The sequence below is a fragment of the Manacus vitellinus genome, unplaced genomic scaffold (assembly GCF_001715985.3).
Source record: "Manacus vitellinus isolate BGI_N305 unplaced genomic scaffold, ASM171598v3 scaffold_16_pilon, whole genome shotgun sequence".
In the NCBI taxonomy this organism is placed as follows: Eukaryota; Metazoa; Chordata; class Aves; order Passeriformes; family Pipridae; genus Manacus; species Manacus vitellinus.
In genome coordinates, this window is record NW_021939189.1 from 3,515,185 (window position 1) to 3,531,314 (window position 16,130).

Below are 16,130 nucleotides of genomic sequence, written 5' to 3' on the forward strand. Positions count from 1 at the left end.
CCTTCTGCACTCCTGAGTCTCAGCCAGAGACTTCTGCAGTTGGCCAGTAACCTGTGTTCCAAAACAATCCCACTTAATTTAAAAATTGTGAGACTATCTAATGTTCTGTTACTCTGCTCTAGTAGTGCTGGTAGCAAGTAAAAATGCAGTGGATGGAAATACTGACTCCAGGAATATCTTACAACTTCCCTGGCTGTGGAGAAGCTGCAGGGTCTAGAGTGTACATTGCATCCCAAAGCATGGTTTCCTATCCTAAAGTTGTCTTCAACAGACTTTTCCTTAATTAGTACTTGCTCCATTATAGTGGAATGTTACTCCTTTCACAAACAGTTTTTCACATTTTTTTGCAAGAGCGTGGCTTCTTGGTTTGAATTACAGTTAAACTCTGGCTTTTTTGAACTTCTCTTTTCCCATCCTCTTCCTTATTTGCATGTCATCTGGTGGTCTCACACACTCTGCACACAGACGTGCAGAGGGGCTTGCAATGGAACCTCTTGGTCGCTCCTTTTGACCAGCAAAGAGCACTTTAATTAAAGTGTTCTTGCAGTCTGAACATGAGAATGTTTGTTGAAAGGGGTATAAATGCTATATTATGATCTGCCAGCCTTAAGGAGTATTTTGACTTTTAGAAAAGAAGAGACAGAAGAAAATGAAGTCAACCAGTGACTGGAGGGAGAGAAGGAACGCGATTCGCCTCACGAACGAGTACACGGTGGAGACTCTGGTGGTGGCAGATGCTGACATGGTCCAATACCACGGTGCAGAGGCTGCCCAGAGGTTCATCCTCACAGTCATGAATATGGTAAGTGGGCACTTTACTCTCAAAAGAACCAGCAAGAGCAAGCAGATCAGATCCAGGGTTGGTTCAAGCTGCTTTAATTGATAGCAGAAATGGGGAATTGTTCTGACCTTGAGGTGCGAGCAAGGTTTTCGTGTGTTATGTGCCTCCTCTTCTCTGTGCTATTCCTTGTATTTGCTGAAGGGCATCACAGTAAAAAACCTTTTTTTAAACTGGAATTGCAAGTTTTCAGTTAGAAAATAATTGTTCAGTAGTGGTGTTTTCTACCAGGTTTCTGGTGCTGCTGTGGTTTGCCTTGGAAGAGAGTGACCAGGAGTGGATAGATGGTGGTATCTGACAAGATGTTTCTTGGGTTCCTAAAGATTTCCGTGGTGAAATGAGAGAGATTTCTCTGTGGATCAGTGTCACAGGCAGTCCAAGTGTTACTGAAGCCAGCAGTCGTATTGATTTCCAGCAGAAAACCTGGCTTTATGTCCAGAACACTTTTTATCTCTCATTTTTACATAATGAAAATGGTGGCTTCAGTTGGAAAACTTATCACCAAACTGCCAGCTGATCCCATGCAACCTCTGGGGCTACATGAAGTGGTGCTGATCATACCTACGAGTAGTTGATGGAGTTGGGCTTTAGAAGCATTCTAGAAATTCTGCAGGGAATCTGTCGGGAGGGAGGAGAATGCTTGGAAATTGCAGGCTCCTGTGGAGTGGGGGTGTTAATTTGTTAGCTGTCCTTGTAGTAAAGCCTTCTGCTTCAGCTGATAAGGGAACACAAAGCCTCCCTCAGTGAATGCTCACTCAGCTGTTGGCAGTGCCTGTAAAGAGATAATGGCTAAATTGGATGTGGACATGGAAAACTCTGCCCAGAGACGGCAGGGGTCCTTCCAGAGGCATTTGCACAAGGAAGTCTTGGAGGAAGCTCCTATTCCTCTGCCCATGCTATTGTAATATCCAGGAACAGCTCATTCTCCTCCCTGTGTCTCTGTTGTTGTTCATGAGCAGCAAATTGGCTTGGGAAAAAATAACAGTTCTTAACAGTAATTGCCTGGTCCTGCCCAGTGAAGAGCTGAGTGATGGATGCTCAGCAGAAACCAGCTCTGGAACAACAGCTTTTTAAGAGGTCTTGTATTGCTTTATCAAGCACTGGTGTGAGGGAGCTCTCCTGCAGTGAACTGCTTTGCTGATTAAGCAGGGAGTTTGTTTAACTAGTCTTTTCCATTAACAAGCTGCTTTGCTGTGTCCCTTCCTCTCCCTTTTATTTGCTTCCAATGCTCCCTTTTATTTGCTGTGACAATGGTCACTTAATGGGGCTTCATTGTGGCTCTGCAGTTATTTGGTTTGTAGGAAATGTCTCCTTGCAACAAATCCATGGATGTCACCATCATTTCAGGATCTCCTTACCCACTCTCTTGTGTTTAAGGATGTGTTTGCTGGAGGCACAAGAGCCTTATTCTTCTCAAAGCCACAGTCTTCCAACTTTATACTCTTATATCAGGTTGGCAGTGAGCAGACAGAACATAAGTTCAGCTCTGAACAAATTTGCTTCTCAAGTCACTTTTTGAACTAACAGAAATGCATATTCACATGTAACATGCCAAGGCTGAATTTCTTCCTTGTGTTGAGTGCTTGGGACCTTGGGAGGGGTGATGGAAGCTTTTTGTTTGCAGTGGCAACTCAAGGGTCCTCCTAAACTCTGTTCTGCACTAATTCATCAGGGAAATGCTAAAAATCTACCATTGTGCTCCACAGGGACATGCCATTATGGCTGTGAGAGCTTTTCAGACATGTCTAGTCATTTGTTTTGATGATCCTCATGCCAATAGGGCAGTGATTTCAGCATAACCATTGGGAATCTCTGTGTTGTGTGGCTTTATCTACACAAAGATAAAGAGGAAAATTGTTAGGGATGAGTACACTGGTAGACCAAGCCTTAAAAGGTGGCTGTGAGTCCTGCTGTCTGTCCAGGCTGAGGTGCTGCAGAACATCTCAGCAACATCATCTCGCCAGGTGTGAACACACGTGTGGAGAGGTGCTGATAGATGGGTTGGGTTCTCTAAACCCATTTATTACACAAATATTGAAGCTTAGTTTCCAATGGATTTAGCTGATGGACTTTTAAGCTTGGTTTTGATGCTGTAGTGTGAGCTCACCCCTTTATTGGACATTAGAGAGTGCACATGGAAGAGGACTCTTGGATGAGGAACACAGTTATGTGACATCTCCCAAGGTGCAAAGTCCAGCTGAAATGCTTCCCACTGTTAAGTCATTGCTCTCAGGGTCTCACTTATGTGAGTTTTTTCTCATGTCTGATAGGATTTGAATTTATGTTTTACCTTTTTAGCCTTCAGATTTGAATTTACGTTTCAGTTTTCCAGCCTTCACGGGGGCAATGGAAGAGTCTCTCTCCTTTGTCACCTACATTCCCACACTCGTAGGAACATAATTTTTCAGGCCTCTGCTTCCCTGAGGACACTGGTTGTGAGTGACTGGCAAGACCAGAAGATACTGAGGAATAAGGAGAGGCAAACACATAGATGGCATTGTTGCATAAATCCTTTATTCTGAGGCTGTAAAACAAGATAAAATCAAGGGGATTTTAATGTTCCATTTGCATAATGAAAGCTGATCTTCATCCCAGCAAAAGAAGCTGAAGAATAATGCAGAAAAACATTATTTCAGAGAGTGAGTTATGTGCTTTAGGTCGGTCTTGGCCAAGCTCTTGGCTGGTTGGGATTTTTCCTGCCCTGCCTCCCTCTCAGCCTTTTGTGACTGTTAGCTGGGGGACAGGATTTGCCCCATGATGCTAGGCAGTGCTTATTCAGCTATACTGCAGGATGGCAGGCTGCCTCTAAAAGAAACCAGAATGTTAATTTTGGCTTGGGTGCTTGTATTTAAGCAAATAGAACATTACTGGTCAGGGGTATATTAACTTAACTCCTCTCTGTAAGCCATTACGTTTACTGTCAAACCACAAAACAAGCATTAAGAGGTCTTATTAATGCATTTTATATTTATGGACATTTTAAATAAAGTGATCTGCCTTAAAGTATTTAATATCTATTTATGTTACAAGAATTTCTGAAGGGGGAAAAAAAGTCAGCATTACAAAATACGGGTTTATTGCTCCCTTGTTAAATGAGAATCTTAGGGGGGAAAAAACCCACCACCCTCCTCTAGAATAACAGGTAAAAAGCACAGCAAACCCTTTTTGGAACCCAGAAATAGCAGGTAGTACTTCATGTAGCAAATGCTGTGTTTTTAATGGTATTCTGTAGTTCTGACCATGCCCCTGAACAGAGAATAGACTCACATTAGAAGTACTTGGTTTTTTGTGAATGTCACTGCAGGGGTGAAAATTCTTCCATTTACTGAACTAATATTTGAAGTTGTAAGACAGATTTTTCCAAGATCATGGAAGAATTTCCCTCCAAGGTGCTCTGTGATGTATGAGTAGGAACAAGCATGGCTCCAGGGATTTGAGTTGATTTTTTTTTAAGTCACCACTGCTAAAAAGAAACCTTTTCTTGTTTCCTGGCAAGGTGTTTGGTTCAGCTCGATTTTCCAAACAGGAGATAAAGTTGTTGTCCAATGCCACCATGGACATCTGCAGCCTTAGCAAGGCAATGAGTTTGTGGGCATGTGGAATGTAAGGACATTGTCAAGGAGAGATACCAGCAGAACTATAGAAATTCAAAACCAGCTACTTAAATAGAGGTGCTGATTTATTTTTCTAAGTTAAACTCCCTTGTTATTGAGCTTTTTCAGTGTTGCAGTGTTTACATTCCAGTTCTTGTCTCACCTGTGCATCCTTTGGCTTGAGAGCATCTCCTGTTCATGCCCTTCTGTAGTCACCAGTGTTTAGAACTTCTGTAAATTCCAAAACCAAGTGCCTTGGTGGTAAAAGATGCTTAAAAACATGCTTATTTTGCTCACCCATTCTGTTAGTCTACATCTGGCAGCTGTAATTTCTCATTGCTTTTCATCCATGTGGAGCTGTTTGGATGGATGTTCTTTCTTGCAGGAGTTTTATGCTTTTATTTCCTCTTGTGTCTTCTTCTCGTCTGAAAGAAAAAAGATTCTGTGTCCTCACAGAGAAACTGCACTGGCCTCTTCTTGGCTGGTCTTCATGGTTTAGGCTTTGAGCTTTCTGGAAAAAACTGATTCAGATGATTCTGGAGCATATGATAGATGAGGATGAGACCCTTTGGAAGGCTCTGTCCATGGCTGGAATGTTTTTAATAATGAGGAGTGACTGGTTTCAGCCAGTACCTGAACTTTGTGCATGTTGGCTCCTCACAGTTGTGCAGAGTTGACTTTGCAAACCAAGTCCCACCCAGACTGACCCTCTGAGCATTTAGGGACAGAGATGTCTGAATTTCCAAGACCACAACATAGTAATTCAACAGCTGCTTTCTATGGGTTTAAAAACATTAAAAAAAAAAAAAAAGAGTTGGGTTGGGGTTTTTTTTTCTGCCCTAAGTGCATTTTTTGGGGTTTTGGAATAAATTACAAGTGTGGCTTGGTTTTGAGCTTGCCTTTTTCTCAGAGAATCAACGTGGAGGGGTAAGTTACTGCAGTGAGTGTTAGTTCTCCTGCAGCTGTTTCTAAGCCATGAGATTAGTGTGGAAGCTCTTTGCAGCAGCAAGCAGGAACTTGAAGTTAGTGATCTTTTGGATGTCATTAAAAGGGAAAATTCTTATGTTGTTCTTTAGCAGTGATACTGTTTTACTCTCTGAAGCCTGATTTTACACTTTACGGATTGTTTTTCATTTTGGATTTCCCCTGTGAGGGTTTTTTTATGTTAAAGAAGCGGATAAAATCATTTTTATCATGCACACATTGATGGATTTATATCTGTGCTCTTGGGGGCTGGCACATTGAGGCTCCAGAGCTGCCACTGATAATCAGCTCCCTTATCCTGATCTGGAATTTTCATGATGGGAACAGGGACATAAGGGAGAAGGATATAAGTGTTTGATCACTGTCTACAGATTTCTCGCTCCAGCAGCCCCAGGAGAAAGAGTTATGTCAACTGTATCTTATAAAGAGCCATGAATATGTTCTTTTTCATAATGTTTAAAGGAGTAATTTGAAAGCTTGGCTTTAGGTGGGTGTTAGAAATCCTATAGCACTTTTCAAAACAAGTGAAAGACAACCTCAGTAACCTGACTAATGCTCCTGCTGTCCAAACCTTGTCCAGCAGCCAAGGCAATGGGAAGGCTCTTGCTCGAGTGCAATGCTTAGGGAAGAAAAAGAAAAAAGTCAATTTACCCTCAGGGTTGCTGTTCTGAACTCCAGAACATCTGAAACCCACACGTCTCCCTCCCCCCGTCCACCTGCAGAGGAAGCTCTTGAGAATTATAAAAAAATTAAAATGTTGTAGTTTAGTTCCTCTCTCAGCCCAATTCCTTATGTCTGGGTTGTGCTTTATGCATGCTGGGGCAGGCCTGGACAGCTTATGGCAAAACTGCATTTATTTTGCCCCATCCACGTCAAAGTTGTAAGGAGGAAAAAAGGCAGGAGGAATGCAAACTGGGCAGGATGGTCCAGGCTTCAAGCTCTCCTTTTATCTCTAGAGCATTCTGTTCAGTAAAGCTCTGTCAGAGAAGTGCAGATGAAGGAGGGAGATGTCAGAAACCAGCTTTATTTTTTTTTTTACTTTATTTTTTTTTTCGTTTTTCTGCACTTTGCCTTCCATTTTTTTCTGTCTGTTTGGATAATTTTTACCATCTCTCTCTCTGTTTTCAAAGCTCACTCTACTTTTGATGACTCCTCACAGAGAAGTCAATACAACAAGAAGTTAATCTGCAGCAGGGCAACCACAACACTTGAGTCACATTGACCACTTTTCCCATCCCTTCCCTTCAGCCTAGTGTTCAAGAAACTCCATTTGTCTTCCAGCCAAGCTGCTTTCTGCCACTGTGGTGATGTCCTAAACCAGCAACCTTTGTATTTTGTTCCATGGCAGTGTGTTAGCGGGTTTCATGAAACCGAACTCCTGATCCCAGCTGCCTTACATTATTAGAAGTTTCTAAAATACCCCAAATATTTTTATTTTTCCCCTGCTGCAAGTGGTCACAGCAGCCTCAAGGGTGGGATGCAATTGCAGGCTTGAGGAAGGGTGGCCCATGGTATTGGGAGTGGGAAGGGAGGTGGCTGTGAGTCAGTGTCTCTGTTAATGCGTGCTGTCCGTGCAGCAGGAAATCCTGAGAACATCTGCAGTGGGAAATCCCATTCCTAATCCCCTGGTACCAGTTATCCCAACCACCTTTCTTGCCATGGTTAGCTCACAGGGTGATGAGGGACACTTGGACACACCAAGTCTGCGGGTGATGGTTTCCTTGTTGGCTGGGTGAGTAAGGGAAGAAGGTTGTTGCTTCCATGATGGAATCCCAATTCCGAGCAGGAAAGACCTTTGTATTTGAATTCTTTTATTTTAAAGACGGCTGGATTCTGTGATAGTGCTTCCTTTGGGCACAGCATACCCGGTGCGGCCTGGTTTAACGCTGGCTGTGTCCCGCCAAAATGACTGTGAACAACCTGTGCTGGATCAGGCTCTTATTTTTTTTACCAAGTAATTTAAAAGCCTGTTTTCTCACTGGGGTTCCTTCCACCTGTGATTTGAGTGTGGGTTTCCATTGGAAAGGACAGCGTGTGGGGCTCGGCTGGCGGGGGGGCTGAGGGGCTGCTCTGAGGGGAGACCCAGTTCCCGCCCTCACCGGTGGAGCCCCTCAGGAGAGCTGGTGGTGCCGCCGTGAAAACATACTGAGAAAAGGGCAAAAAAACCCTATATAGTGAAAAAAAGTGAGGGGAAAAGTGTGAGGAAAAATCTGTGTGAGCACCCAGGTCAGAGCAGGAGGATGAGGAGCTCCAGGTGCTGGAGCAGAGTTGCCCTGCGGCCTGTGTGGGGAACCATGGTGGGGCAGGTGGCTGTTCCCTGAGGAATATTGTGACCTGAGGAGAGGAGCCTGTGCTGGAGCAGGTTCTCCTGACAGAAATTGCAGCCCATGGAGGGGATTTATACTGCAACAGGGGCAAAGTAGGAGGAGGAAGGAGCAGCAGAGAGGAGCTGTTATGAAGCCACCACAGCCACCATTCCACATCCCCCCGCATGGCTGCAGGTGAGGGGGAAGGAGTCAGGAATGGAGGAGGGAGGTCGAGCCTAGGAAAAGCTATAGGATGCAGTGAGTTGTTCTAATTCATCTTTCTTTCTCTTTATACAAATTATTTTAGTTGGCAAATTCAGTTTTCACCAAGTGTATGTTGCCTGTGATGGTAATTGTTAAGTGATCTCCCTCTGGAGGGAGAGGTTAATGTTCGGTCTAGGCAACACAAACTGTCATCAGTCTGGAGCTTCTTTGGGCTTCATTTAAGAAAATAAGCAAACAAAGCTTGAATAAACAAACAAAGTGAAGACTTTTGCATGCCTGGTGTCCTTTTGGTTTAGTATCCACTTGTTGCTGCTGCTTGGTAGGTTGAGCTCTTCTGAGATCGCTGATGGATGCAAATACAAGTGCAGTCAAAGTTATCCTTGGGACAGAGAGCACAACAGAAAAGGAAGAAGGGCTGACAGCCTTCAAGATGACATCCTAAACTCTCCAGCAGCTGGTTTTGCCATGGAAATCTACCTTTTGAAATCAGTGGTGTTTGGATGGTCTGTGCTAGGTCTGGAGGCAGACAGCTTGTCTGCTCTGATGGGAAGACAAGCACCATTAGGCTTAGTGATAAGAACGTTTGCTGTACTTACCCTCATTTCGTGAGTGGAAACTTTCTGGGAGGGTCAGAGCTAGAGCAGGTTGGGCAAACCAAAGGCATCCATCCCAGGCAAATGTTTGTCAGGCCCTGTAGTGGTACAGGAGCGATTTCAGCCTGATGCCCCATTGACCCTCCCAGCTGAACGTCCAGGTCTCCATTTACACAGGGGTCATCTGTCAGAGCCCTTCCCTGCAAGTGTCAAGTTTATCCCCCCCAGGTCTGTAGTGAGAGGCCTGAGCTGCTCTACCAACATACCCCCGAGCTAAGCAAATAGTACCAGCACTTGTGTGCATTTGTACACCAGCCCCAGGGAAGATAAATGGCTCATTGTGCTCATACTGAAGGTCAGTGGGTCAAACACTGAGTAGCTCTGTCTTGCAGTCTGTGCCTAAATTGTAGGAAACATTTACGTGTGTGCTTTAAATCCAACCCCAAACACTAAAGAGCTTAAGAACACTCTTACATTGAGCACATTCCTGAGTATTTGCACAAATAGGAAAAATACCAAGCGTTGAAAACATAATATCCAAGATGTGTTCATGTCTTGGGTTCGTTGTAGGAAGTTAGCTGGGCCTCTGTGATATTTGTAGCCAAATGAGTAAGGAATACAGCTTACCTGGGGCCAAATCCTGCCTCCCATTTGTCAAGAGTCTCTCTTCAGTGGTCTTGATTTTATTTTTTTGACTAAATAGCGAATGCAATATTCATCCAGTGATTTTTATGTGGTATTTTACACCTTTTTAAAATAAACCCCTCCCTCACTTTTTTTATATAGTCTAGTTAAAACATTTGTACATGGAGAAATGGGGGGAGTAAAATTCTGGCATCAATTAAAATCTTATATTCTAACCTCTGAAAATGAGGTGAAGTATCTGAGCTGGAATGCAAAATCTGGAGAAAGTAGTAAGGTAGTTTCCGGTGCTATTTTTGTATTTCCTGAGGCTTGTGTCATCATGTGCTGCCTTATTACTATTCTCTCATATAAGATATGAAAATAACAGAGGGAAATTGCTTTTCCATTCTATTTCCTGAAGTCTAAAGCACACCATTAGTTCATCTTGCATTGAGATATCTCTGATATTTAAATGCCGAAGATCCATGTTGGTTGGATGCTTCATAACGTATGTCCATGTTCCTGAGACTTTGTTTCATAGAGTTCCTTTGGAATATTTTTCTCCTCTTCATTAATTTTTATCTTGTCTATTCCAGTTAAAAGTTGGGGTTCTTTTTTTTTTCAGCAACTGGCCTTGTGTATTTTTTTTTGTTTATTTTTAATGTTTTTTATCCTTGAATGCTGAATCTTGCCCAGGTTAGTCTGTGACCAATTGGGCAGGTGGGGAATCCCAGTGCAGGAGGTAGGAGCAAACCTACTCCGGTTTTGCAAGTGTTGTGGCTACCCTGTGGTATGTGGAACTATTAGAGCTGGTAACACTGTAGCTCTTAAAAATTCTTTGTTTCACTGAATGTAGTAGCACAACTCATTTGGGGTTTTTCTGTGTCAGTTTTTCAGGACAAATGTCTAACTTTAGTCACAATTAGTTTCTTCAGTTATTACTAGGTATCGTTGCTGATATGCTGTGGATGTTTTCTTTGCATTTTGACAGGTGTACAACATGTTTCAGCATCAAAGCCTTGGAATTAAAGTCAACATTCGAGTGACCAAACTAGTCCTGCTCCACAACCGCCCTGTGAGTTCTAACTCATTTTTGCCCTGCTGCTGCAATTGTTCTGTGGTGTCTCCCAGAGCAGGGTGGGAGGGGGGAGTGGGGTCTGTCTGGCCACGGGATCACAAATTGTGAGGGTGCCTGTCACACTTCACCAGGCAGCACTAAAGGTGGGAAGTGTAGGGGGCTGGGGGAGTGAAAGGAACTAGAGTCCTTTTATTTATCCTCGCTGGTAAGTCTTTGTTTGCTTGTAGTTGTAAACCAGTCCCAGGAGTTAACTCTTACAGAGATTAAAAATGACATGGCTCTGGTATCAGATGTATAAATTCCAGACTCGGGAGGCTTTTGAATGTAGAGCTGTACTAGAAACTTGTGACTGCTGAGCTGGTGGAGTTTGGTCTGTAGATCAACTGGCAGAAGTCAGTGTGAAGTCCACAGTCCTGAGTTCACTGCTCAGATGAAGCTGGTTTCACACTTTTCACTCTGTCACATCTATGTCTTTGAGTCTGTGATTTTTCATCAGAGATCTGATGCTTTATGTAAAGACTGTGGTTGATAATTGTTCTCTTGTACCTTTTTTTTCCCCCAAAAAGGCAAAGTTGTCTATTGGGCATCATGGAGAGAGATCTCTGGAGAGCTTCTGTCAGTGGCAGAATGAAGAATATGGTGGAGCAAAATACCTTGGTAACAACCAGGTTCCTGGTGCAAGGGATGACACCCCTCCTGTGGATGCTGCTGTTTTTGTAACCAGGTATGGTAACAACACCTAAGTGTTGTCAGGGTCATGGTCACTGCTACATGTCACAGTCAGGATCAGGCAGGACAGGAGATGCTTTTTTTCTCACACCACCTGATATAAGTGGAAGAAATAGATGAGGTTTTGGAGCATGAGCCCTTCTTCCTAGAAGAAAAGTGTGGGATTAAGAGCACAGCTGAGCTCAAGTGGTCTTTGTGCAATTAGGAATGAATCAACTGAACAGTCTGAGAGGAGCAGACAGTGTGTCAGCAGTGGGGAAGGTGGTGAGGGAGTTATCTCCTAAAGAAAATGAAAGATGAATACCATAAGCTGAATTAATTTCCTCTCTCTTTGCCTGAGGAGATAACCACTGTAACACCCCTCCTCTGTCAGAACTGAGATGGAGGAGGGGGTGTCAGTCCTGATTTGTTTGTGTAACTGGAAACTCCTGCATTTATTTCAGATGTGAAATAACCTTTGTATAAATACTTGAGCAAAATCCTTTGCACCTTGGAGCTCCTCCACTTATTGATGTATCAAACACATCAGATAAAGAGAGAAAAAGGATGTTGTAGGGACAACAGTCTTTTTTCCTCTACCTACCTGAGCTCAACCTCACAGTACAATGTTCCTCACAGTTACCATACATTTTGAGTAACAAATCCATGGTGTTTTAAGTTGTTTGCATCCTTTAAGATGTAAATGAAGAATTCACTGTTATAGAAGTGATCTCTGAATAATTGAAGTGAGCACAAAATTATAGTGTAATATGGATGCTCCTTGTGCTAGAAAAACACTACTTCCTACTCCCTTCTTCCCCAGTTTGAGACAGGAAATGTCTGTGTTGCAGTTCAGTATTACCTCTTTCACCTTTTTTCTCTGCCAACAATGTAGCAGAAATATATGTTTTTGCATAAACTGCCATCCTGACTGTAATAATCTATTTTGTTACCATTCCCAATGCAAACTATCCATGGGATTGTGGTGAGTGTTCAGTAAAATAGCTGGTGAGCTGGGCATGAGGCCAGCAGAGTCCCTAAGGATGCACCTGCACAGACAGTTCCCTCAAATCCTCCTCTCTTCTCTGTATTCACTGTAGTCCACCAAGCACTTACAGATATTTAACAGTTTAGACAGGGTGAATAGTTCCTTTGAAGTCAGTGGGCTGCATATCCTGGTTATAGTTAAGCATGTGCTTCACTGGATCAGGGCCTAAATAAATAACTAACATTTTTGTTAAACTCATCTGGGCATCCAGTTGTCCTGCCTGACAAGTGAGGCAGACAGAATCTCTTCTGATGTGCTCTGAGTGTGGGGTGTAAGGAATGAGCAGAGCATTTCATCTGTGCAGCTTTTAAAATTGAATGCATAATGTCAGGCTAAATGAGCTGGACTCAGGCATCTGAGGAAGAACTGGAGAAAGAAATTTTAGGAGGAATTGTTCAATAGATTTGCAGAGTTTTGCACTCAGAATGGGTGGAGAAGTACAGGTTTGGTTGGGTTAAAAACTAGATTCAGCTTTGGTGAGAAAGTTCAGGCCAGAGAGCACATTTCTGTGCACAAGAGGAGCATTTTTCCTGTTGGATAGGCCAGCAGTGTGGACTTGTAGGCTCTCCTTCCTTCTTGCTGTGTCTTGTCATCCTTAACCCACCCTGCTTCTGCTGCACAGAGGATGCTGCATTGCTTGGAAGAGTTCTGGCCCAGCACCCGATTCCTGTGTCAGGGAAATGAATTTTTCTCCTCTTGGCTTTGGAAGTGTGTGTGTGTGTGTGTGTGTGTGTGTGTGTGTGTGTGTGTGTGTGTGTGTGTGTGTGTGTGTGTGTCCCTGGACCCTCCCCAGACTGTGCAGATGGACAGTGGTAGAGGAGATGGGAGCAGCAGCATGTCCAGCACAAGCAATCGAGCCAGAAAAAGCAGAAGCTGAATTTTCAGCAGCTGCAGCTGCTTTAGGACTAGAAACAGATTCTTTGGGGTCAAGCTCTGAAGAAATCCCTCTGGTTCCAATCTGGCTGGGTTCATTTGAAGCACCAAGGCATGCTTGCCTTTTGAAACTCCACCTCGAACTGATGGTCCCCATGTCATCTTTTGTATGCAAAAGTAGATTATTTAGGTGGCCAATATTCCTCGTTTGGGATTTTCATGGTATCCACCTGAGCTCCAGGCAAGAGACACATTGTGTCTGTGAAATAAGATGTACCATTGTCCAGCTCAATAAATGAGTGAGACAGTGGGAATAACCTGTCACAGCCCTGAAGGTCTGAGTATAGTGCTGTGGTCTCTATAATCATTTCTTGTTCAGATTCTGTTTCTGAACCTGCAGAAACTCAGATCTCTGGCATCTATGGATAATGTACTTCATATTTTAACAGGCAGAATAACTTCTGTCTGCAGAGTCTGTATCTTAGTGATTTTAGAAGCATGTCTCATCTGAAGCACATTCCCCCTCTTGATCCTCTGTGTTTGGCATTCCCTGGGGAATCTTCAGACTCACTGCTGTTGTCCCAGCTCCTGGCTGGAGGTGTTTGGGTCACCTGTTAGACCACAGGTCATGTGATAGCAGAGCAAAGAATGTCACAACACTGACAGGAGCAGGATTCAGAGCTGTCATTGAGCAAAGACTTGGTTTTTCTCCTGTCATGGTGGTGTATTTATTCCTTTTGCAGCCTGCTCCTCCCTTCCACATTTCTCCATTAAATGGGCAAATGGAGCAATTCACTGTGCATGGAGGAATCTGGGCACACAGTGCTCCTGAATGTACACATGCATGTGGAAAGTTTGTTTTGGCAGGTTTTTGACTGTACCAGTTTCCTCTGTCCCTCAGCTTTATGACCCTGCAGGGTTAAAGTGGTCAAAAGATGTCATTTGAAGGATGCTGGGAATGGCCATTTAACAGAATACTTCTTATTCCTGTTGCACAGTTCAGCTACTGTCCTCCTTTCTTACAGGAAGGACTTGAATTGCAGAGTTTAGCTGAGCACAGTTAGGTATTTTTTTCCAGTTGGTGGGAGCCAGATGGAAGAGTGACTGTAGGAGGAGTTCTGAGCTCTTCTGGCTGTTTTTATTGAACAAAACAACTGACTTCTTGTCATTTTTTGAGAAGAATTGTTGTAGTTTGCTAATGGAAACCCTCTGCTCAGCTCCACGTGATAGTGACTGAGAATTTCACAGGCCCCTGCAAGATGAGAACACGTGTCCTGCTTGATTCAGGTGGATAGAGGTGAAGAGAATTATCCAAGACTCAGTGTGATAAGGTCAGATGTTGAATTTGAACTGCAGCTCCTGGAGTCAGTTTTATTCCAGCGTAGCTCAGTAAAAGGTTCTGCTAACAAAACTATGTCTCTGTGGTAAGAGACCTTTGCACATGCAGTGAATGTTAAAATATCTCCTTTATATCATTGAATGCCATTATAGTATCAGTCATGTCAAGCTCTCACTTCAGAAATACAGATGCAGTTGAGCTCAAGAATGTGCCAGAGAGACACCTGTGATTGAAACCCTTTTAACAGCAGATAAGCTTCAGGTGGCAGAATGGGGCCATCTGAAATCACTGCTGTGACTGGCCCACAGGTGAGACAGGTCTTTCTTAACCCCTTTCCAGGCCGTGTCTCCCATCTGATTGCCAGGGAAGGACTGTAGGAGTTTCAGGGATAGGTTTTGTGATGGAATGGCTCCTTGCCTTTGGAAGAAGACTGAGAACCCACCAGGCTCGTTTGTGACTAAAGGTTTGGATGTGCTTTTCTGTTTGGCCACAGGGTTTTGGGGTAAGGTCTGGATGATTTAAAGCCTGGCATTTTGGTACAAGGTCATTGAATATGAGGATGGGGTCCCTTGGAGTTGTGTTTATGGAGCTTTAGGGATGGGCCGAGGGGGTTTCATACTTGGAGTGCCTCATGCAATGAATTGGGCAGCTGTTTAGTTCTGCTGACGTGTTTCAAGCCCTTCCCTGACCAAACAGCATCACAGACTAGGGTTGTTCTACCTCTGTAGGAGTGTCTGCAAGTTGTGCTGGATCCTTTACAGCCCCCTCATTTATGGCACAGTGGCAATCCCTCCGTGGAGCTGCCTGGAAGTGCCAGACGCCTTTTGGTGTCGAAGAGCCTGCGAGGAGCAGAACTGCAGAACTGCTGCCTGTTATTTGCAGGGCTGGATGGCCCCTGAAGAGAGAGGCTTTTCTAGCAGTGGCCTCGTGCCATCTACTAATAGTTCAGCTATCTGTTGTCACAAGAAAAGCATCTGTTTGATTTACCAGTTTATATAACATAATAAGTCCTTAAATAAACCTCCGTCAAGTTGGCTCTGGGAACTCAAGCAGGAGCTTGGTGCCAGCTCCGTCAGGAGACTGTCATTACTCTTCCTTGGAAAGGCTGGAATGCCAAGGTGTCGAGACACAGGCTGTGGGGAAAAATGAAGGCTGGGGCCGGTGTGTGGTCGTAGCTTCCGATTTTGTTTTGTCCCTGTCTGATTTTTTTAACACTTTGATGGTTGTTATGGTTTTTCTGCACTCAAGCGTGGTTAGTTTTCAATGTCTGCTTAACAAGAGCTGGTAATGGCTGTTTGTTTCTCTCCTTCCAAGCCTTTGACAACTTGATTTGTGACTTTTAAAGGAGTTTGGTAGTGAAGGGTTTGGGTTATCAGCTGCAGTCCAGGGCCTTAAATCCCTTTTCCTATAAATCCTAGTTTCATAATTTTCTTCAAGGAAACAGTATTTTTAATATTTATCTGTTTTTATATTAAGTATTTTCTTTTTCTAAGTATTTATCTTAAAGTATTTTTGATCTTCTTCCTACCAGACTCTTAAACTCTGAATCCCACGGGGATTCAGGCATTTCAAAAGGCACACTCCAAATGTGCTAATAGGGTTCTTTCACCAGCCTCCCCACAGGGTGAGGAAAGCCATAATGACAGAGATTATGGTTCCTCAGCTCCCCTTGGGTTAAGGAGCTTCTGAAATGTTTTAGCACATGTGATGTTTTTCTCCAGCTCCTCTTCATAGTGGATTGCACTGCAAAGCAGGGCTAGTGAAGAGAGCTCCTGAAAGTTTAGGTCTAAGTGCTTATAGAAATGTATTCAAACCATTAATTTAGTTATAAAATACCTTTTCCCCCCACAGGTGTTTTTCTGTCATGAGGAATCTCATGTCTTCTCACGTGAAGTGCCCTTGCTTTGATGGGGAGTTTCAA

General features: G+C 43.6%; 1 protein-coding gene across 1 annotated transcript in view; it reads left to right on the plus strand.

Moving 5' to 3' along the window:
- The window catches only part of ADAMTS17 (ADAM metallopeptidase with thrombospondin type 1 motif 17), a 151,300-nt gene that overhangs the window by 10,503 nt on the left and 124,667 nt on the right, over positions 1 to 16,130 (plus strand). Inside the window, exons 2-4 of the mRNA XM_008934441.2 lie at positions 630 to 802; positions 10,155 to 10,238; positions 10,808 to 10,965. Of these exons, the coding sequence (XP_008932689.2) occupies positions 630 to 802; positions 10,155 to 10,238; positions 10,808 to 10,965 (415 nt within the window). The remainder of the gene's footprint in view (positions 1 to 629; positions 803 to 10,154; positions 10,239 to 10,807; positions 10,966 to 16,130) is intronic.